This window comes from Dipodomys merriami, unplaced genomic scaffold, assembly GCF_024711535.1.
Source record: "Dipodomys merriami isolate MVZ:Mamm:240054 unplaced genomic scaffold, mDipMer1.0.p SCAF_151, whole genome shotgun sequence".
Taxonomy (NCBI): Eukaryota; Metazoa; Chordata; class Mammalia; order Rodentia; family Heteromyidae; genus Dipodomys; species Dipodomys merriami.
In genome coordinates, this window is record NW_027202838.1 from 2,727,410 (window position 1) to 2,751,857 (window position 24,448).

General features: G+C 42.3%; 1 protein-coding gene across 9 annotated transcripts in view; it reads right to left on the reverse strand.

The window, feature by feature from the left end:
- Nucleotides 1–24,448, reverse strand: part of LOC138827198 (rap guanine nucleotide exchange factor 6) — a 149,751-nt gene that overhangs the window by 3,385 nt on the left and 121,918 nt on the right. For 5 of the 9 annotated variants that reach the window (XM_070022697.1, XM_070022695.1, XM_070022698.1 and 2 more), the window contains 7 exons: nt 22,864–22,887; nt 19,119–19,339; nt 16,218–16,406; nt 12,967–13,104; nt 6,281–6,509; nt 3,307–3,809; nt 151–465 (listed from right to left, as the gene is read on the reverse strand). In XM_070022697.1, the coding sequence (XP_069878798.1) occupies nt 151–465; nt 3,307–3,809; nt 6,281–6,509; nt 12,967–13,104; nt 16,218–16,406; nt 19,119–19,339; nt 22,864–22,887 (1,619 nt within the window). Of the gene's footprint in view, nt 1–150; nt 466–3,306; nt 3,810–6,280; nt 6,510–6,703; nt 9,584–12,966; nt 13,105–16,217; nt 16,407–19,118; nt 19,340–22,863; nt 22,888–24,448 lie in introns of those variants that run through there. The other 4 variants (XM_070022696.1, XM_070022700.1, XM_070022703.1 and 1 more) reach the window with 4 other exon arrangements.

Genomic DNA, 24,448 nt, shown 5'->3' on the forward strand with positions numbered 1-24,448 from the left:
TTTTTCTGCCCAGGCAAACCTTATTTTTTTGAAAAGAAATTTTAAAGCACTTACTTAAGAAAACGTTACTAGTGACTAAAGACCACCACAATAAAGACCATTCAGTATATAAAACATTCATTTAAGACCATTAAGGTAATTGGCACGTACCATCTGCTCCGCTATCTGCATCAGTCACCTCTGTTAGTCTAGGACGGGATGGCTGCAAACTATGCCTGTGAGGCTGAGATACAGTCTTCGAGGGGCCGCAGGCCACAGGACTGCTACTGAGAGAAGCTGGTGGTGGCCTACAGAGGCTGTTCTGCATCATCTTTGACCTTTGCACTGCCACACTATACTCTGGAGGTTTTAGGTGCGGGTGGGGTCCTTCCTGGAGGTCGGCTAGAGAGATCCCCAGGTATCCTGGAGGAGTGGGAGGCGGCTCCCTAAACCTACCGTCCTTCCTGGGTGATGTGACACAGTATACTGGTATGAAAAATAAGCAATGGAAACGTTAATAAAAAAAATGAAAAAAAAGACATACTTAAAAAGAACTTAAAAACATACAAATGAAATAAATCTAAATACAATGACAGCAGGTTAAAACATTTTAAATAAACTTAACTTGTAAGTCTGTCTGCAGAGATGACCAAATTCACACTAAACACACACCTATACTATCACTATCGATGGGCGGTTTGCATCTGTCTGCTCCCTGAGAGCGGAATGCTGTTCTCAGGCACTCCTATCCAGGCCAGGGAACTTTGCTGATATTCCTGGTAATTATTTTTCTGATTTTCAGTGGACATTAAGAACCACGGTGATTTAAATGCTTTCCCTTAGTTTGTAAACCCCCTGGACAAAGCCTAAAGCAGCAGAAATTCCAATCTACAGGATAACAGGCTCTGAACACCTTGACTGTGTGCAAAGTGCCTGCAGATAAGCAGAATACATCAGAGGGACATTAGATAATTCTAACATGAACTTTCTCACCAGAGGATTAGGGTTACTAAGCCTATCTTCATTTTATTATTTTTTTATTTTTTGGGTCCGGTCATGGGGCCTGAACTCTAGGCCTGGGCGCTGTCCCTCAGCTCTTCAGCTCAAGACTAGCGCTCTACCACTTGAGCCACAGCACCACTTCCGGCTTTTTTCATTTTGCTTATGTGGTGCTGAGGAATCGAACCTAGGGCTTCATGCATGCAAGGCTAGCGCTCTACCACTGAGCCACCTTCCCAGCCCAGTTTATCTTCAATAAACAATTATAAATTGATTATGAAAGTATATTTTCAACAGTCATTAAGTATCTTAAAATGGCTAAACACATATAAACTCTATTATGTAACATCAAGGTCAGAAGGGATGTGTTTCCATTTGGGGACAGATGGGCGGGCTGGTGATGGTAAGGTTGTCAAGAGAAGACAAGCATGAAGTCTGATTTGCCCAAATGCCAAGCAATGGTAGATTCTAAAATCTGTATTCTCAAATAGACAAAAAGGTGGTTTTGTTTTTTTCCGGGGGTGAATGGAAGAGGGGTACTGGGGTTTCAACTCAAGGCCTCAAACTCGGTATGTTTGATCCATACCCCCTCAGCTTTTTACTGCTTTAGTTTTTCAGATGGGTTCTCTTTTTGCCCTGAGACCAGCCTTGGATTACAATCCACTACCTCCCAAACTGAGACAAACTGTTTGAGTTACTGTCTGTCTTATTTGTTGATATAGTTTCACTCTGAGCTCATCCTCTCAAAGTAACCAGGATTATGGGTGTGAATAACCATGAGTGATGAGAAAGGTTTTTTTTTTTTTTTTTTTGGTCTTTGTTTTTCTTCCTGGCACTGGGGCTTGAACTGAGGGCCTGGATGCTGTTCTGGAGCCTCTTTGTGCTCAAGGCTAGTGGCTCTACCACTAGGCCACAACACCATACCTGGCCTTTTCTGAGTGGTTTACTGGAGATAAGAGTCTCATGGAGGGCTGGGAAGGTGGCTCAGTGGTAGAGCGCTTGCCTTGCATGCATGAGGCCCTGGGTTCAATTTCTCAGCACCACATAAGCAAAAAAGAAAAAAGCTGGAAGTGGCGCTGTGGCTCAAGTGGTAGAGTGCTAGCCTTGAGCTGAAGAGCTGAGGGACAGCGCCCAGGCCCAGAGTTCAGGCCTCACGACTGACCCAAAAAAAAAAAAAAAAGAAAAAAGAGTCTCATGGATTTTCCTGCTTGGGCTGGCTTTGAACTGTGATCCTCAGAGCTCAGCTTCCTGAGTAGGATTACAGGAGTGTGCCCGGCTGAGTCTTACAACTCTGCACACAGATTTGTATATCCTGAGTGGTAATCTATAAAGACTTACTAAACAAATCCTTACAAAAAACTCCCAATGTACAATGTAATTTGAAAATAAACCTAAAAATTTCCCTTTTATATTTCAGTAATTACATGTGTCATTATGAATAAAGAATTACAAGTTGATTATGAAAATATAGATTCAACATAGACATTTCATGTAAGTAAAAAAGCAGGGGCTTTTATAGTTAAATGTATGATTCAGGGAGCACAATAATTAACTATCTGATGGCTAAATACACTAAAATTTGGAAGGGGCTGGGTGATGGAGCTCACACCTGTAGTCCTAGCTACTCAGAAGGCTGAGATCTAAGGACTGAAGTTCATTGCTAGCCAAGGCAGAAAAGTCCATGAGACCATTTCCAATTAACTAGCAAAAGCTGGGCTGGAGGTATGGCTTGAAAGGTAAAGCACCAGCTGAGCAAGTATAAGGCCCCGAGTTAAAACTCCAGTATCTTCAAAAAACAAAAAACAAAAAACAAAAAACACAGAATGGAACTGATGAGTGAACATTCATGATGCCAGGAAGGTGACAGAGAATGTTCTGGATTTCTTTTTTGAACCCGTGGCCTTGTGCATGTGGTGGCAATGCTATCTGTAGCAAGTCTGCTCTGCGTTTCTTCTGTCATTTTTGCTGTCTGAAGTGAGCAGAGTTAACTGTGGTCCAAATACTTGATAAGGAGAAGACCCTTTAATTACGATTTTTCATAGTAATGTGATGAGATTCTTCAAATAAAAAAAATGTGACAAACTGTATCTTTCATGTTCCTAATTATTCACCTTCGCACCAGATTTTCACTTTAATGACTATCTGCCCTAAAATCTTCCAGAAGTCATGAATGCTGAAAACAATTTGTGGAGGAAAAAAAAGGAGAGTGAGCATAAAATCCTAGGTCAAGATACCTCCAGCTCAGCGCCACCATCTCTGAGTGCCAAAGACACAAAACAACACCCCCCCAACCACACCCCTCGCTTACCAACCACACCCCTCACTTACCAATCAAGCCCTTCTCCGTACTTGAAGTGACGGTTTTGTAAAGTGGGTCAGTGGCGTCCTTGGGGTCCGAGCTGTCGGCTGTGTGGGCAGGGGTCCTGTCCGTCACTCTGCGTCTGACTGTCCCGTAGTTGGGCTCACTTGCGTCTGACAGCGAGCTGGACGAAGCCCAACTCTGTCGCAGCTCATCAGTCTCCAGGCTTCCTTTACACTGGCCACAAGTTCGAGAGCAGCTTTTAGGACAGGAATGGGGCTCACAGTCTGTGGGTTCAACTTCAGCAATGGGATCGTCCAAATGAGTATGTCTGTAGGAATTCAAAAAGTCCCAGCTTTTTGGGTTTGGAAGGTTTTGGAAGTTGTCATGGGAACTGCTTGAACAGGAAGTCCAACTTCCTCGACCGCTGTCAGCCGCTTCTATGATGACGTGCTCATGAGAAATTTCCTCACTGCTCGTGGAAGATGAGACGGCTAAGCCCTTGATTAAAGATGACTTCGAAAGTGCCCACCTAATTTGGAGATAACGCACAGAATCAACTTGCTGGCTGACTGGAAAATCTCTCCACTGCTTTATTACTGCGTGTAAGAAACTACAGAACACACAGCAAGAAATACTGAAAAACCTCAAATACAAGGTTTCCTCGACAATTTTAAGTGATTTTTAAATGAAAATTCAAAAATGAAGTTTGGTATACAATTGTAATTTCTTTTTTTTTGTTGTTGGTCGTGGGGCTTGATGGTATACAATTGTTATTGCTGTCTTAGCCCAGGATGGCCTCCAGCTCTCATCCTGCCTCAGCCTCCCCTGTGCTGGTGTTTTGCAAGAGTGCACCCCAATTCCTGTCCCGAGTAGACGTGTTCATTCGTGGCCACTACCTCACTACATATAGAATTAAGAATTCCCAACTTGAGGAACCTTTTCTTCTTTTTCGCAACACTGAGGTTCAACTCAGGACCTTGTACTTGTTACACAGGCAGTCTATTGCCATTTGAGCCAGCCCTCTAGACTGCATGTTTTGTTTTTCTTTGTACAGCTATTAGTCCAGTAATGCCAAGAAACAGCAACTTCCCCAACCACCTGAGCGGATCCTGGTGCTGAGCACCTCCCGCTCCCCCGCACTCATGGGTCTGCTAGAAACAGTGGCAGCGGCGCTCCATTTTCAAGACAAGGCATTTGACCCTGAGTGGAAGGTTACCAGTGTCTTGTGGACGTCCCAAAGTTTGTGCAGATGAACACAACTGATTAGAAGAGGGCTGGTTAGCAAGGGAGCAAAAAAAAATGATAAAATGGGCACTAACTCTATGTACCAGAAAGAATGTACCAAGAAAAGCTTGGCAGTCATAGGAGAAAAAAGGCAGTGGAGACAGTGAAAAGCCCACTTTCACAGTCCAACCAACTTCAAGAGGCGCGTGCATGCCAATCACCCAGCTGGAAGTAATGGAACTTAGGACATCTGGGAGAAAATGAACTTGGACCAATAGCGAACTGTGTGTGTGTGGGAGGGAGGGGGTGTGTCCCCCACGTGCTAGCAATAAAAAGTGCTTGTTATCTTTGAAGAAAGTGTCTGCCATTAGACAAGACACCCAATCTTGAAATCTTGCCATCAAAGGGTTGACCAGGACTGCTTTGAGGACGCGTCTACCTTTCTAACCCCCACTCTCCCTACTTAACCCAAGGCCAGTGTGTGGCCTCTGAGGACAGCTGAAGATGGGCTGCAGTGCTGCCTTCCCTCGCTGCCTTTCTCTGTCCTCTCCGTGTGTCTCTACTTCACATATGGCTGGACTTTGGGCCTGGGGTATGACATCCTGGTTTCAGTCCTCCTCTCCCAGCCTGTCAATCAGGGCACATGGCACGTGGCCTTCTATGTACAACCCACTGAAGCAGCCTTTACTCTTACAGAATATGAAGAACCACCTTCCCCCGTCAACAGCAGGCACCCTTTGAAGTTTTCTGTTTGCTTGTTTTCAGTGGGACAGCGCCTGGCACATGCTAGGCTGACACACTTAACCCCTGGTCATGCCCTCAGCCCTTTGTCATTTTAGTGTTGTTTTTTTTTGGACAGTCACGAGTCTTGAACTCTGGGGCCTGGGTGCTGTCCCTGAGCTCTTCAGTTCAAGATAAATGCTCTACCGCTTGAGCCACAGCACCACTTCCAGTTTTCTAGTAGTTTATTGGAGATAAGAGTCTCATGGACTTTGCTGCCCAGGCTGGCTTTGAACCGCAATCCTCATATCTCAGCCTCCTAACTAGCTAGGATTACAGGTGTGAGCCACCAATGCCCAGCTTTTTTAGTACTTTTTTCATGCATTTTGCCCAGGGTTGGCCTCAGGCCACTTCTCCTCCCGAGGAGTTGAGATCACAGGCATACACCACACACCTGGCTTGTTCAGGTGAGGTCTCACTAACTTTTTGCCCAGGCTGGCCTTGAATCATCATCCTCCTTGTTCTCTGCCTCCCAAGGAGCTGGTAATACAGGTATGTACTACTACACTTTGCCAAGTTCTTTTTTTGTTGTTGTTGTTGTTGTTGGTTGTGGGGCCTGAACGCTGGGCCTGAGCACTGTCCCTCAGCTCTTCAGCTCAAGGTGAGTGCTCTACCACTTGAGCCACAGCGCCACTTCCAGCCTTTTTCTGCTTATATGGTGCTGAGGAATCGAACCTGGGACCTCATGCATGGGAAGCAAGCACTCTACCACTGAGCCACCTTCCCAGCCCCCACACACTTCCAAGTTCTAATTGATGGAGAAGACACAGAATCATAGAAAGTCACCGAATTCAGTAATACTTGAGCTCATATCCATATGCCTTCCAAGTGGTCCCATTTTCATACTCAGCTTTATGAGCGTATGGCTTGGCCCTCATGTCCCTTCAAGGAATGTCTGACATCTGACGTCTACCATAGCGGAGGAGGTGCAATATCAAGTGTGGGATTTCTGCACAGCTGGCTTCTGTTTTAGAAGGCACAGGAAAGGATGCTTACCCAGAACCAAGCTGACTGTGCTCTCCTATTCCCAGAGGGTGATCGGACTTTTCCGAGGGGGCACTGAACTCGGGGCCAGTCAGGGGCTGGGACGAACCCCGCTCATCTGGAAGCGCAGCTGACATGGAGTCCACAGAGCAGTTGCTCACGATGCTGGACCGGGAGGAAATCTCGCTGTGGCTGGATTCAGACAAGTTGTCAGATTTAGCTGATGGTAAAAGTGTGTAACCTGAACAAGAAAGAAAACACTGATCAAGCTACAAAACAAGAGACAAGGTGGTGGGGGCAGCCAGGGATGGATACAGAAAAAATAAAATAAAAGGAACCAAAGAAAGCAGTGGCAAATCTGTCTTCACTTATGTGAGTGTAATGGTGCCCACTTCCCCCGCCCCCATTCCCCTACAGATCCTTCACCTACCTATCCACACCAACCCACGAAACTTCAAGACAGAGAAAGTCAAAACTCAGTACTACTGAGAAAATCTGTTTAAAGGAATACCTGCAGGCTCTCACACAGCTTCATCTATTCAATAAAATAAGGAATTAAAACACATTACAAGTAAGTATACACGGTACAGTTTCTCAACTTTGTAATCCTGTGCCCTAACTGACATAAACATTTCATTGTCTAACCTGAATTCAAAATACCATCTGCTGTAGAGCTAGCAATGGGAGTCAGGACTCAAAGGGAAGAACTGTATTTTGACTTTTTCAAGCAATATATACTTACCTGGATGTTCTGTTTATGCCACCTAAGAAGTCTTGCCACAAGTTGAGAGTTACTGTTTCAGTACTTTAATTTTGTTTATTCACAATGCTGAAGATAGAACCCAGGGCTCTGCATGTGCTGGGCAAATGCTCTACCTGAGCTGTACCTCTATCCCTGGTTCCAGTATTTTTAAGTAGATTTATATTTTAGATACGATTTTATATTTAGTTCCCTTTTCTTCACCAGCTTTCACAGAATATTACATTAAACACCCAAACAAGTCTATAAAATATATAATTAAAAAAAGAGCGTCTACACGTGTGAAACTCTTCTACGACTCACTGCACAGCAGTAAGCTACAAGATCTTATTTTCTGGGAGACAGGGGTAGGGATGGAGTCAGGTGAGAGGACCCAAAGCAAGTTGGAGGCATAACGGGTAAATGTACACATAGTCTGTTCTGATCCCTAGACGAAGTCATAGTTTTGTTTAGAAATAACATGATCCAGTAACCCAAACAAGCCATTCTTTGGTCTCTGGGAAGGGAATGGTATTCATTCTCTTGTTCACACAACAGTGAGGTCAACACTAGAACTCCTGGTAAGAACGAGAGGGTGGTACGCTGCAAGAATCTGAAGGGCCTCAGCTTCTTCATGTATGAAGAGGAAAGCAGCAACCTTAAAACACTAAGGTCCTTTTCTGCTTTTAAGGAGCTTACAGTTTATTCACGTGTGAATGCAAATCAAGAAAAACAAAGTTATTGTGTAATCACCTTAAGTGGTAGAATTATTTCAAAGAGAAATAAGCCAAGTGGCTTATGGGGCCAAGACTCCGGTCAGCCAAGGCCAGGTAGTCTTCCCAAGTTTATTCAGGAATCCCTGAACCAAGGGATCAGTGTTCACGAACTGATTTAGTTAATAATTTTTGGGGGTACTAGGATTTGAACTCAGGGCTTTGGGCTATTGTCATAGAGTGGCTCTATCACTTGAGCCATGCCCACAGTCCTTTTTGCTTTAATCATGTGTTTATGGTGGGGCTGGCCCAGATGGTGATCCTTTTATTAATGTTCTCATATGGCTGGGATGACAGGCATGCTACCATACCTAGCGTGCTCTGTTGATTACAATGGGAGCCTCTTGAATTTTCTGCCTGGGCTGGCCTTAAACTTTCATCTTCCGGATCATCAGCTCCTGAGCAGCTAGGATCACAGGCATTAGTCACTAAGCCCAGCTTGATTTGTCAATTAAAAAAAATTATAATTATAAAGCATAGAGTGATTGGTCAGTTTTCAATAGTTCCAAGAAAACAGTAAATGAAAAAAAAAATTAACCCTTCCTTAAAAGGAGTTGTTCTTTTATGGAATATCCTTGCTTTACTATTTCAAAAATTGTCTTTGTTAATATTTCTCAAACACTATTCTGAGAAGCTTCTGAAAAGCTGATTAAAATACACATACTTGGCTAATTTCTGGCAATTCATGTCTATGAACTTAGGGATGGAACTCTAATTCCCTCTAAAGTAAGTTTCACAGGTGTTGTCTGAGATCTGTGAACTGTGGATGGTGTAAGAAGTGAATGAGGGAGGGGCTGGGATGTAGCTCAGTAGCAAAGCACTTGCCTAGCAGGTGCAATGCTCTGGGTTTGATCCCCAGTACCAGAAAAGACGACGACGAGAAGTGTACTTTGGAACTTCTTGCCTCTCAATCACTTCTCTGTCCATTAGTTTATAAGGTAGCTGAAGTACCAAGATGGCAAATAAATTCAGAGGTAAAAGTTGGAATGGGATTGTAAGTTGGGTTTTATGGTGAAAGTGAACCCTGGTTCCTCAAAAAGCTCCCTCGGATTTCACTCAAACTCAGCTGCTGCCAGTAGGAAATAAAGCAAACTACAGAAAACAAAAGCATCATCTTTACTAACTGAATACATTAGTAATATATAACATATATACAAATAAGGCACTTCAATATTACTTTGTTGTAATACTGATCATAAAATGCTTAGCAAGAGAAATTCACTAAATTGTCTGTCCGACCTTTAACAAGTTGCTTAATTCAAGCTACATTTACATTAATAACTGGAAACAAACTTGACACTAATGAAATAAGGCACTGTCCTCAGAGCGTCTTTCTCCTTTTAGACTTGAATCGTGTATAGAAGCAGCGCAAAGCATTACTGTCGCCTCTGCTATTGGAATTGAAGATGGTACTCCCTTTCTCATCTTTGATGTTGCTCCCAACATCCTTCACTTTCTCAGAGCTGTCTGTAGCTTGATGGTGATCTGCGTCCTCTTTTTGGCTGTGGACTAGCCTCTCCCTTGAAAAAGCTCTTTCCCTAAATCTTCTAAACGGGGATGTCATTCTTTTTCTGGTTGTGTCATCACAACATGTCCTGTCTCTATCCTCCTCAGTGGCTTTCTTGATCCTGTCTGTTCTTTTGGCTGTGCTCCCGGTAATCTGAAGGATTTTCTTTTGCAAGTAAACCCCACCTATTCCGGGGCAGCTCTGGCCACTGATCTCGGTGCTGGACTCACAGGGAGGGGATGAGGAAGGCCCTGAGGGGCGGAGCAGGATGCTGGGATCAGATAGGACACTGCCAACTGGAGGGAGAGATGCAAAAACCCTGACATGGTCAATCCATTCTTTCCAAATTCATCACAATTCACCTGCTTTATATAACATCACACTGTTAAAATTAAAATCTAGTAACATATTCTTAATGCACGGAAAATGAACTACATAGCATTAACACATTACTTATCCCAAGACAGAATGCAGGAGAGAGATTACCTTGATCAGAAAAGGCTGTTATAAAAACACATTATAAAAGCAAGCCCAATTGGTAAAATTCTAAGGACAAATAGGACAAGAATGTGAGGTAATCATAGCCATTTCTCAAGAGAAATGTTTATGTCTAGAATTTTCAGGTGGATTTTAATAAGAAAAAGTTTCGTAAAACCCGAACAGGACATACAGCATATTCAACAGGTGCATTTATAAAGCACTGCTTTCCTGCAGGATAGAGCTTGATTTGCTTATTTCTTGCCCATTTTTGTTCACTCAGTACTTGTAAGTAAGCACCTGAGCTGCTAGTCCCCTCTGCCCCGTCTCCCCTTCCTTGCTGGGAAGTGAATTAGTCCTCTGATAGTTCCACAGACACAGGGCAGAGCTGGACGATACCCCTGAGGTCTGTAAACATATCTTGTCCTTTGCTTTTAGAGTAGATGACACTTCTGCTTTGCAACTAGAGGAAGTCCCTCTTTTATCCCAATATACTTTAAGACAGAAAGAGAAAGCATGTAGACCTAAATTACAGAGATGCAAAGATGCAAAAGTATGTTTTTCCCTGACTTTGTGGGCAAATCATCAAATTTCAGGCTTGTTACTGTAAAAGGACAAACATTAGGATAATGTGAACAGCAAAGGGAAGGTTTTTTTTTTAAAGGTTTGCATTTAGATAAACCTATCTATTTAAAGGCAGGAGATTATTTTTCTATAAACATACAACTAGCAAAAATATAAAATGAAGCATCGTTTCCAATGCTCCTGGGTGTTCCAAGATGGAAGCTAACCTCCTTCAGCTCCAAGGAAAACGATGTTCAAGGTCTTATGATTTTTAAAACTTTGTACTTGTTTAAAATTCTCCTTGTGAAAAACATGAAATAGGCTATATTAAAAAGTAAATTATTAGAACGCAACTAATTTCAAAGCTCAATAAGAACTAAGAACAGACCCTCGTAATGTTCTTTTTTATGTTTAGCCATGTAACTATTTCTGTTTTTAATAGATACTTTTTATTAAGATACTGTACAGAGGGGTTATAGTTACATGAGCAAGGTAATGAGTGCACTGACATGTTTTTGCTCAACCACAGATTTGGACAAAAACATTTCTATGCAAACTTCTGCAGTCAGTTGGAGCTTTGGCCAAACACACAGAACAATCTCGAACAGTTTTGTGGAGAATTGTGTCAGCCTTCAGTAAAAATAACTTTAATAAGCTCACGGCTCTGTCAGCATCACGGTCAGCACTGAGGGACAGTGGGAGGAGCGCTCTAGTCCAAAGTGTGTGGATTTCCCGTTGCAGTAAGCAATGGAGGAACTGTCCTGTCCTCCATCCCCTCCCCTAACACAGCTGGGCGCCGTTCTGTTCACAGAGCTGTTTACAATGGGCTGGACGGCTGCCCACCTTCCCCAAGGGGAGGAGGCTGTGGATCACTTCTGCCAGAGTGTTAAGAGCACATGGACACTGCTCATCTGGATCATCTGTCTAACCAGAGGCCTTGCTGCCAGTCCCACTGTCAGCACTGAATGAGAGAGGACACACCTCCATGTGCTTCAAAGCGAGTGTGATCTACCACTGGAGCAGAAGCTTGTTATAAATACACCCATTGCATATGTATTTTATGTCCTGTTATTTCCATGTAGCACTCACTCTTTAGTAAAAATGTGAGTGAACATTCCCATCTCTGGTGTGAGCACAGAAAGGGCAGGTTGGCCTGGGGTGGCAACAGAGAAGAGACAAGACACTGTACCACACTCTGGGCTTTATGCAACATATGCAATGAAACCCCAGCTTACAGAAAAGTAAAATACCAACAGGCACAGCAGGGGGCAGAGCCAGGGTTCGTTCAAATTTAGATCTGATGTTACCACACATCACTAACACAGAGCAGATAGTAAGAACATGCCCTGAAGAGATGAGACTCAGAGCAGGGGCTGCTCTTTCCTGCTGGAATGACGCTGTCTCTCTGACACATGCTCCATACTGTGCTGTAATCACCATTGTTTGGTATCTGGGGGAACTGGGGGTTGAACTTGCATGTGGTAGGCAGGTGCTTTACTCCTGGAACCACATTTGTCCTTCTTTTGCTTTAGGGACAGGGTTTTGTGCATTTGCTCGGGCCAGCCTGGCTGTGACCCTCCTGGTTATGCTTTTCAGGTAGCTGATGACAAGTGCACCACACCCAGATACTGCTTGAGATGGGGATCTTGGTAACTCCCCTCCCCCCCCCCCATCAGTTGTGGGGCTTGAACTCTGGGCCTGGGCGCTGTCCCTCAGCTCTTCAGCTCAAGGCGAACGCTCTACCACTTGAGCCACAGCACCACTTCTGGTTTTCTGGTGGTTTATTGGACTTTCCTGCCCAGTGCAATCCTCAGATCTCAGCCTCCTGAGTAGCTAGGATTACAGGTGTGAACCACCAGCTCTGGGCCTCGGTAACTTTTTGCCTGGGCTGGTTTTGACCCACAAACATTCTGGGTCTTTGCTAGCCACATAAAATGGCATCTCCTTGTACTGCCCAGGCTAAGAAAAGTTTGGGCATGAATTAGGAAAATGTACGTGCAAGATTTCATTTTTTACATCACAAAATTCTGAATAAATCCCATAAAGGTAAATGTTATTTTAAAGCTTGATAAAGGAAAAAAAGACATTCTATTAGAAAGAGCAAAGCATCAACCTCAACATTTCTTTCTAAATATTTTATAGTTGGTTAAAAACTTTGTAGATATTTTTGCAAATACTCCGTAGAAATGTTCAAGTATAGAAAAATTTGACAGATAGTAACACTAAGAGCTGGCACAGACCAAAATAACCACGACTTCTGTCTTCATTTTTATGTATGCTTCTCACCCTATCACACTTTGAATAATGGATTCCTAGTTACATGAACACTTGAATAAATCAACAAGAAACATCAAAGATCAAAAAGTAGGCTTTGAGAATTATGCTTTTCTGGATGCTTTTTTATAATTTGCTCTTTAAAAAAAGACACGATTTTTTAGTAGTTGGAATTACCATTCAACCGATCAGTTTATGAACATAATGTACCTTGGATATCATCCACTTCTTTTCCATCCCCCGAAAGTTCTTAATTTTGCAGGCTATGTAGTAAATTTATGACTGTATTCTTTCCTATCACTTGTGTATAGACGGAAAAGCAAAGGTTGTGTTGGAAAGCACTGGATGGGAGCAGCTGACTTACCTTTGCGCAGGGAGCCCTGAGGAGACGCGGGGGGACTGGAATGCAGAGAGGACGCCACGGAGACAGTGTCTTCTGCATGTCTCTTACCACTGACTTCTTCAGCGCCTAAAACTTTCTGAGGTAAATTTGTACCTAAAACTACAACCAAAGAAGCCAATGAACATCAGTCACCTGGACGTGCGGCTGCCTAGACTGCTACGTAAGCAGAGCCACTGGTGCACAACGGCTAGTGTTGCCACCCGGATGCTGGTGAGGGACGGCCGCGGGTCATGGCAGATTCTTCCATCTAGGTTTCTCATTCAATGTCAGCTGGTCAGCCCTACCACACTGTTTGGTTTGGTGGCATGAGGGAACTCAGTTTCAAACTAGTCTAAATACAGTACCCCCAAAGGACACAGTTATTTGCAATCCCGTTAGCAGACAGAGACTGACGCTCTTCTCTGCCCACTAAGAGGAGGCCTGGGCAGTGAGGGTCTGGGTCGTACTGTCCTCTCTCCCTCCCTGTGGTGCAGCTGCGCTGTGGGGACACAAGAGCCGGCAGCCATATAGCAAGAGCTCTAAATTCATGTTACAGGAGGAAAGTAAACAACACAAAGAAAATCATGAAAAAAAATAGCATGGAGCTCACAGGAAACATTCTTATAAAATTCTACCACCATCTTTGTCCAAGTGTGGCCTTGTTCAGTGTAGATCAAACTTAAACACTGCTCAACTTTTTATATCCATCCTTCCCTGAATGAAGCAGCACCAAGGAAGCAAGCAGAGTAACAGTAACAGCAGTTCCACAATGAACAATACTCACAGCCCTAAATGCAGTTAACAATGTAAACACGATAGATCTATAAACAGTGCCATATAACACAGGGAAGAAAGTTGGTACAGTATCACCTTAGGCAATGATATCCAGGTAAGAAACCAGAGCTAAATTCCTTCCTCCTTCCATTCCAACTAAGAAATCATCTATCAACCTTTCCAATTTTGTATTCCATGTTCTCGACCAATTTTTCACCAAACAAGTCCAGGCCTTGAGCATCTTTGAACAAACTGGTCCATCAGCTTTCTTCTCAAACTCCGACCACTAATCTTGCTGTACTCCACCTTCCTTTTCAAAAGGGAATTTGCACTGGAACTTGCTTGCCCTTCCTTTTCCCTTCCATCTGCTTACCCACCTTTCTTTTTCAATATCTGTTATAGCCAAGGCTTTGAAATTTCCATCCTCCGTTTCGCAAGTGTAAGGGTTACAGGCATGCATGTACCATATTACTTAGCTTCAAATCTCTTTATGGCTTTTCACTGACAAATTCCCTTTAGCCCAGCAAGTTGTCATTTCAACATAGTGATGGCTTCACTTCTTGTGCCCTGGAAGCTGCTAGCATGTTGGCTAAAAACAAGGACTTTAGAGCCAGTCAGTCTGGGCTCAGCCCCAGCTTGCACACTTACTAGCAGTATGTATGTAACTACTGGCTGTCTTAGAGGATTATTCTGTAGAGATCTAATGGCAGTAAGGCCCTGTGACCCACGCGTGACAGTCACAAGGCACTTAGTGTCAGTCTCAGCCACTACTGCTTTTCAACACTGCATGTCACTTGTGGTCAGTGGAGGGCTTAGAGCCCCTGGCAGATCCCAAGCTGTTTCTGCTGCTCAAATCAACTTTCTGAAACCTTCCTATTCATTTTGGGGGAGACAGTGGTTCTGCTAGTTTTATATGTTTTTTGTCTACAATTTTCGTCTACAAATGGTTGTACCAAGGGTTATGACTTAACATGTCCATTTATATATATGTGTGCAGTGCACTTTCTGCCACTCTTCACCCCCCACCCCCGCCTGTCACATCAAGTGTCTCTTTCTTCACACAGTACATGAGTATTACGACTGCTAGCCCACCCTCCTCTCCTCTCCTCCCAACTTCACTCAGTGCTTCAGCTTAAAAGGTTTGCACCAAGGACTTTCCCTGCTGCATGTTATGATGTTTTGCAGTCAGTGCAGTCTCGGACATGCACAAGCCCCATGTGTGTTCACACATGTGCAATGCTATATGGTCAGTGTGGTCAGGTATGCATGTGTATGCCCCTCCCTCTGTGTGTTCCCACAGACACTTCCTGCTTCATGAGCCTTGAAGTTCTGTGTAACTGTTACCTTAAAACAAAATAAAAAAACCTTCAGAAGCCTCTCCTTTTCTCTGCTAAAAGCCTGTTGATTTTGCTCTTCATATGCAGCATGTACCCCAGGATAGCAAACCCATTATTAACACGGTATCTGTCTGAGGGTCTGAATCAGTGGGTTCAAAATGTGGCAAAGAAGAAGGTGATTCTAATTGAACTTCGTATCTCAAATAAGGTCAACTTACATTCACAAACCTCTACCAAATATGTATTAGGTATAATTCATAGGCCATGTAACGTTGCTAGAAATTAAATCCAATCTAGCCTCCAAAAATAATGATCCTATCAAAACAATAATTAAAAGTCACTTGGGCTGGGTGCTGGTGGCTCACACCTCGTAGCTACTCAAGATGCTGAGGTCTGAGGATCATGATTCAAGCCAGCTAAGGCAGGAAATTCCACAAGACTCTTTTTTTCCTTGGTCCAAGATCTGGACTTGAACTTGGTACCTGCGCCACTTTCACTCACTGACTAGTGCGCTACCAACTCCAACCCCAACCCCAAGGGGTTGGTTATTTATTTTTCTATAGACTCTATCTCCAGTTAACCAACAAAAAGCTGGAGGCAGAGCTTAAGTGGTAGAGTGGTCAGCCTTGAGTGAAACCCACTACCAGCACATACGTACGTACATGCATGCGCATGCGCGTGCGCGCGCGCGCGCACACACACACACACACACACACACAAAGTTGCACAATGTCAATATGACCTATAAGGGGGAAAATGTGTACTTTACACTGAAATACTTTACATTTTTTCTCCTAATTAGGTTTTCAGAGGAGGTTTTTGCATAACAACCAACTAGATAATTGATTAAACACCTATCTGCATGTAGGAAGCCCTTGATATATTGAAACCAAATCTTGAATTGAACTTGGTACCTACATCAAGATTTGATGTAAATACCCAAGATATGAGGCTATAAGTTCCCTGTTGATAAAAACAGATTCCAATAAAATGAAACAAGTTGTGATTCATGAAGTGATAAATAACATTACACAACCTAACACCTGATCTTTGGATTATGGACAATCCTTTGTCCATTTCCCTGGAAATGTGAATGAAATGAATCTTACTGTAAATACTCACTCAGTGCAGTGTCTCTAGCTTGCACCTTCTTCCTGACGGGATGCAGGTTAACGGCGGGCACCGGAAGCATCTGGCTCCCCCTGTGGGGCTGATGCAGGTGGGCTTTAGCTGTTTGGCTAGCTGACCTCAAAGGCACAGGAGACATTTCAGATGATTTGGCTGATCTTTTCTCACTTAAATTCTTGGTCACTAACAGGAGAGAGAAGAAATAAGTAACTTTTTTTTTTCTTTTAAATTGTGCTAGTCTTGGGCTTGAACCCAGGGCCTGGGCACTGTTCTTGAGCTATTTTGCTCTACCACTTGAGCCACAGCTCCACAACAACACTCATGGCTTTTGCTGGTTAACTGGAGGTTAGAGTCTCAAACTTTCTTCCCTCAGCTGGCTTCAAACTGTGATCCTTAGATCTTAGCTAGGATTACTGGCACCTCACAGTAACTACTTTTTTAGGCAAGATTCATTACCACTAATATAAACAATACATATAAAACTTATTTTTAGCCCCCTGAAAACTAATTTTCAAGGAATTTCATTTAACTAAAATATTACCTCTGAAATTACTATAGAATAATCTGCTACTGGAGTTTGCACTCAGGACCTAGTTACTGCTCTACACTGGAGCCATGCCCTCAGTGCTTTTGGCTTTGTTTTTTTTTTAATTTGTTTTTGGGTTTGGTTTGGCCCCTGACTTTGATTCTTCTACCTATTACATGGGAAGCATACGTGCAACTCAGTTTGAGATGAGGTCTTGCTAACTTGCTTTCCTGGGTTGGTCTAAAGCTGCAGTCCTGTCCAGTAGCTGGTATTACAGGTGTGAGCTACCACATCCAGCCTTCCTTCTTAAATAATTCATTATACTCATCAAGTATCTCCACCCCCAACACCATTCTACTCAAGGTTAAGATGGTGTCATCTATATTACTAAACACGCTCGCTGTATCAATCCCAGAGGCCTACACGGCATTCTAGGGACAAGGGTGGAACGAATGACATTCTGATCACATCATTGACCTTCCTTATGTCTTGCACATAAGGAAGCACCCAAATCTCTAAAACAAAATTCTCAAAGGTTCTGGCAGCAACCTGCTTCCATCAACTCCACATTCTCTGGGTTTCTATTAAGTCAGCTTTAATTCCCTAGGCTGGGAAGTTCCTCCCACCATGTAACAGATGAATTTCATAAAAGCCTGGAAGTCTCTCTAATACCCCATGTTCTTCAGTATAGAAAAGAGAAACAAATCACTGCCTCTGTTGAATAAAAGCCAATACTATCATCCAAAGGAAAGTATTCATTCTCCAGACAGTCTTGTCAGTCCTTCAGACAGCTGATCAGGATGGTTCATGCAGGTACAACCTCAGCACTTTATGATGTATTTGTTTTAAACACCAAAAGAAAAGCAAAAATAGATGTTCAACTTGTCTCAATGTAGTTATAGTAGTGACTCACCACGTTCCCCCAACAACCATATCCTAGAACTCCCCTCCCTCCACCACTAAACAAATATACCTGTGGTTTTGGAGAAGAAGGCCAGAGACCAAGGCCGCATGTAATGCTGACACCCCTGATGAGCACAGAGGCTGTTGAGACTTTGAAGCGCCTTGGTCAAAATAACACTACTTATCCACTCCGCTTCCACTTCACCCGGCTTCCATCCATGACTCCTCCCCACTCTATACTCTTTCTCCTAATAGTTAAAGAGCCCGAGTGGTAAGGGGGGAAGAGGGTACGTAATTCCCTTCCTAGGCTTCATTCCTAAAGAAAGCCCGTTGGTATGTTGCCCTTCCTTTATTCTGATACCCTCATGACTGTGGAGACAGACATTCATTATGACAGCCTACAGAATATTTTTAGGGCAAGAATCAGGTAACAGCTCTGAGAATGAAATTACAGGGATTGGGCTGGGAAGGTGGCTCAGTGGTAGAGCGCTTGCCTGGCATGCATGAGGCCCTGGGTTCGATTCCTCAGCACCACATAAGCAAAAAGAAAAAAGCTGGAAGTGGTGCTGTGGCTCAAGTGGTAGAGCGCTAGCCTTGACTGAAGAGCTGAGGGACAGCACCCAGGCTCAGAGTTCAGGCCCCAGGACCGGACCCCCCCAAAAGAAAATACAGGGATTCCTGAGACCATACACAATGGCTTATTAAATAACTGAATCCTCTGGCTAGAGCTATGGCATTTTCCCCTCCCCTCAATATAAACCAAGTAAAAGCATCTTGTTTTTAAGAGCGGGTAATGGGATTTGAATTCAGGGCTGGGGTGCTATACCGTAGCTTTTTCACTCAAGGCTGGCCTTCTACTACTTATATCACAACTCCACTTCCGGCTTTGTTTGGTGGATAATTACAGTTAAGAGTTTCACAGACTTTTCTGCTGGGTTAGCTCTGAATCTTAATCCTCAGATCTCAGCCTCCTAAGTCGCTAAGATTATAGACATGAACACTGGTACTAGGCCTCACTGTCCTTTCTAGCTATTATTAACAGTATCAGAATGTGTCTGGTATTTTTCTTGTTTCACTTCACTGCTACCTAGTATTATCTCAAATGTTTTAAACAGATTCTGCTTGGTAATTATTTTTTCATTAAATTTAGAAAGGTAAAAATTTCACTTGTTGCTTCATTTACAGGTGAATGCAAAAAATGTTCTCAAGCAGAAATACAGCTCTATAATCTAAGATGTCTTTATAAGGCTCTTTAAAGAAAAATTACTTATCTATTTCTCACACACAGTAAATATCAGCAATCACTGGAATTTGTACATGATTAATAGACTCCCAGGATGCTTGAGTAGTCAGTAAGGCTTCTGAGCCAATTAACTATTTTACTGGTGCTTCAGCACAATTCCTGAGAATGAAGTGTCTATTGTGTGGTGATCTTTCGTGTCACAGAAAGGAAAGTGTGTACTCACAGGTACCATATGCAGGCTCCCACTGCAGTGACATCACCTGGAACTTCTCCTCGTCTGTCTCCACATCCAGACCTGAGAGATACTGCTTCACTTTGCGTGCCATTTGGGCCTCCTCATACAGCTTCTTGGCGTTCAGCAGAGAGCTGCGGCGTGCCCGTTTTTTGTGAGTACCTCCTTGCACATCCAGCATGTTTGAATTTGTGCTGCCTTGACTCAATGACCTGGAAGATGGAAATCACAGTCAGAGGCTGTAAATAGAAATGAGCCCAGGAGAATGAAGAGTAAAGGATTTTGTTCTGTTAATGCTATCGCATGCTGATGGAAATGAGTTAAAAGACAGAGCATTAATGCAAAGTAATTGGGCATACATGGCGCTGTTCTGAATTAAGAACAAGAATGAGCAAAATACAGCAGTCACAAGAACAAGATACAATTCCTCCCTGAGCAATGACTCCATCCGACCTGCATTTGTGTCTATGTAATCTGTGGCACAATTGTGCTAAGAAAAAAAAATCCTCTGCTCCAAGGCTACCTACACCAAGGGTTCTTCTGCAAGGAAGTTTCTACAGCATCTTTGCTTGTTTGTATTACTTGAGACATGCTATTGCAATCACCATGTCTACAGCAGGTTCAACTGAGCATGTGGATTAATTTTACCAATTACCACCTTTTGGCCAAAAATTAAGACAGTAACCCAAAAAATAATTAGCTGAGAATAACAACACTTACATTACTTAATTCAATGAAGCCAGACATCAGATGTAACACAACAGTTCCATTCAAACGTAAAACATTGGGTTCTAAGTATAGGGATCTGAGATTTTACTTCTGCAATGGCCTTGACTGGTTAGAAAGAATCATAATTCAAATAAGCTGCAGCTTCACTCTGCTCTTTCTGTCATGCTTCCTTACACAAAGACTACATCTAGAAATAAAGGAAAACAGCCTTGTGATGCTGTTTGCCCTAATAAGGCCAGCAAGATTGTTAGATGGTTTCTGTTTTGAAGGCAGTTGCCATTCTAGGCTAATTAACAGTATCTCTCAGCCTACTTTTTAAACCACTCCCCCCCCCCCCCCCCCCCCCGCCGACTGGGATGCTATCCCTGAGCCTCTTTGTGCTCAAGGCTAGTGCTCTGTTACTTGAGCCACAGTGCCACTTTCTGGCCTTTTCAGAGTAATTTATTGAAGATAAAAGTCTCATAGACTTTCCTGCCCAGGCTGACTCTGAACCATGACTCACAGATCTCAGCCTCCTGAGTAGCTAGGATTACAGGCAGGAGCCACCAGTGCCCAGGTCCACATTCTGAAAACATTACCAACACTGTACAACAAGTTGCTCTTCAGTGCTCACATACCTCGTCTAAAATAAACACTGAATCAGAATGTTTTTGCTGTAAATCAAGTGGAACAGTTGAAAAACTATTACAGCATTGTTTTTGGTGTCACTTTTAAAGAACCTTGAACCTTTCTATTGCTATTGATCAGTAGAGAAACCAGTATGCAGAAACTTCAAAACTTGCAGAATGGTTGGGGAAAAGTCCGGAGATATTAATGAATTATATTTTCAACCTTCTGGGAGAACTTGATCATAAAGAGTTAAGCCAGAAGGCATAAAAACCCCCACAAAACTAGGGGCTGGGAAGTTGGCTTAGTGATAGAGTGCTTGCCTCGCATGCATGAGGCCCTAGGTTTGATTCCTAAGCACAGAAAAAGTTGGAAGTGGTGCTGTGGCTCAAGTGGTACAGCGGTAGCCTTGAGCTGAAAAGCTGAAGGACAGCGCCCAGGCCAAGTTCAGCCCCCACAACCGATAAAAACAACAACAACAACAACAACAAAAACTAGCTTTTAAGTATTTGTAAAGCCAACTTAAAGAGTCCAGCCTGAGGAACTTTTAGTTCTTTAATGGCGTGCTTTAGAAATGATGTGCTGCCAATACACTCACTGTAAGGCACACTGGACAGTACTGTGGTATGTGTGTGTATAAGTATATGCACATGTATTTGTACATGGAGGTGGGGAGGATGAAAACCAGAAGCTAAAGGACGGAGTGATCCAGAAGATTCATATTCTGATCATAAAGAAGTTTTAGAAAGCCTAAATCAATGTACTTTGCTTATATTTTCCTCTTTTGAGCAGTTAGAGGAGAATGCAGTGATTTTTCTTAGTACATAAAACCAACTGGTGACATCTTGGGCTCAAATGCAGAAAAATCAAGTCTAACATTTAGGAGACTTTAATACTAATATTTAGCCATTTTTATCTTAGCTGATATTCCAAATTAAACAGGTTGGAGGCATGGCCAGTTGGTAAGTGCCAGCCAATGAGCAAAGTTGTCAATTACCAAGTTTGAGTTTAAGTCTTGGCCAAAAAATAAAAACAAACAAAAAATAAGGTCAATAAATGGAGAATATAAAACCTCAAGAAATGAAAACATTATCACTATAAAATACCTTTGTAAACTATTTCCAAAATAGCAAATTCTCTCTGTAAAAGGAAAATACCTAATGTACACAAGCATCAATATCAGACAAGGCAAACCCTACAGCTGAACGAATGAACAGGGAGTATGGTAATTAACATAAGGCATTCAATCACCCCAAACACCCCCTAGGATATACTGTCAAGTATGCTGCACAGTAGTAATGCCAGGTTTCAACTTCTGTGTTCAGTAAGAAGAACCAGAAAAGACCAAGATGTAAATGTATGATGCAGAAGAAAGTACACAAGAAACACAGAGTAGGAGGAAGAAAATAGCAGGAAAGTCAAGGTGACCAAGCTTTAACAGAAAAGACCACAATAAGACAAGGCTCAAGGAGGTGGCTCAAACACAAAAACAAACAAAAAACCCCTTACCTGTAATAAATGTAACTAACTTCAGTTTATTATCATTAAAATAAACAAAAGCACCCTTATGCATCTCATCACCCATAAAAGCCATTTCTTCCTTCATCTAAAAATAAAGGAGTAGGCACATAATATATAAAATCTTCAATACTCCTAAATAAACCCCTAACTATAAAGGGGCAGGGACCCGAACTTCCTTTAACAAAAAAAAAAAAGTGAGTTTGATTCTTTCACAGCTTTACAGAGAGGTAAGTTTGTAAGTAGAGCTGATACCAGCTTCAAGTCTCAGGCATTTGTGGATGTGAGGAATGTCATAATATAGCTTGGATAAAAGCTGCCTATAATCGGAGAAGTCAGAAAATAAAACCTTTATCAACAGACCTCTCATCCATGTTCACATCTTTAAGAGTGAACTCTAATCAAACTGCCTAGGTTTGGCTATACTATTAATGAGCTGTAAGACTGCATAATTCTATTTTCCCCATCTGTGACTTGAGAATAAAAGCATCTACTCGTAGTATGAGAGGAAAATTAAATAAGATCACTGATTTAAGAGTGCTTGGAATCGTAGTATATGGAATATACTAAGTATATAATATTCAATACTATCATCATTTAACGGAAACCTGCTAAATTTAAATCTTAAAGGCCTTGTGGCATGTCAATAGAAAAATACAACAACAACAAATACCCCAAACATTAGAACACAAAAAAGCTAGTTCTATCTCTGCTTTTACCTTGTTAGCAAAAGGCACTTGTCAGGAATATAGGCTGACAGAGTTAATAGAATGCATGCTATTGATATGCGTGCATTAATGAAAAAAGGATGCAATATATACGTGTATATATATGTTAAGAGTTGCACAACCTTTATTTCAGTTGTGTTTCTCTCTACACTTACCCCAGACTCCGCCACCTCTTCTTCCTGTAAGCAAGAGCCACAAACATTGAAGCATGTGTTTGAATAGGAAAGCACAGATAAAAGACAACAGTTGAGAGTCACAGAAATTATGCAGACAGAACAGAATGGAAAAATTTTATTAAGAAAAAAAAAATCACAGCTTAACAATAAAATGACCTTTAATGAAATGCAGAATATTACAGTAAGTTATGATAGGTCTTGAAGGCCAGAAAAACTCCACATATATTTCTAAATGTTTCAGATCAAATGCATGTGTGCGTATGCGTGTGCGTGCCAGTGCTAGGGCTTGGACTCAGAGCTTGGGCACTGTGCTGAGCTTTTTGGTTCTAAGTTTGTGCTTTACCACTTGAGCCACAGCTCCACTTTCAGCTTTTAGCTGGATAATTGGAGATAAAGAATTTCATGGACTTTTCTGCCTGGGCTGGTTTTGAACCACAATTTTCAGATCTGTTTTCTACTGAGTAGCTACAGGAGTGAGCTACCAATGTCCAGGTCCAAATGTATTTTGAATACCTAATTCATGAAGCAGTTAATGTGAATAAGAAAGACACTTAGGGGTAAACATTTACTTAGTATAAATCTAGAATTCAAAGTTTCTAGGGAATTTTTTAAAAAAGGATCTTTCTATATTTATATCTCTGTATTTTTCTATATCTGTATTTGTATTTTATCTGTCTATATTTATATTTTTTGTAGATGGCACCACTGAGCTACCTCCCCTGTCTATATACTGAATACTGTCTTTCTGAATATTATTCTTGAAAAAATGTGAGCCATTTAACTGACAGGTGAAATTACATTTCACCTAAGTGGGGAAATTTCTCTGGCAAAGAATTTAGTCAGTAATTTTGGCTTGCAAATCCAACTTAAAATGGATAGAAAATTATATCAGCAAGCTAGGGTGGTGGCCTAGATACCTGTTCTAGAAGCACCTGGAGGCTGAGGCAAGAGGTGCATGTGGTAGAGGCCAGCTTGAGCAACATGGTGAAACCCCATCTTAAAAAATCCTGTCTTGGCCTGGCGCTGGTGGTTCACGCCTGTAATCCTACCTAATCAGGAGGCTGAGACCTGAGGATCATGTTTCAAAGCCAGCCTGAACACGAAAGGTCGGGAAACTCTTATCTCCAATAAACCACCAGAAAACCAGAAGTGGCGCTGTAGCTCAAGTGGTAGAGTGCTAGCCTTGAGCTGAAGAGCAGAAGGACAGCACCCAGGCCCAGAGTTCAAGCCACACAATGGACAAAAACAAACAACAACAACAACAACAACAACAAAACCCCAAACCCTCACTGTCTTTATGCTACTTGTCACTGTTTGAATAAAGATGCCATTTTTCTTACAAATGGGATTAATGCTAAAAGGAATTATTTTGCCCATATGAGGTAAGTACACACCACCATCATGAACAATTGCTTAAGGAAAGATGCTATATTTTAGTATTGGTTGATCAAACTGATTTGGGAAATAGTCAGATTTAAACATATATGTTTGTTTTCCCTCATACCTTTCACTCAATTGAGGCTTTTCCCAAGAAAACTGACAGTTTTTTTTTTTGTTGTTGTTC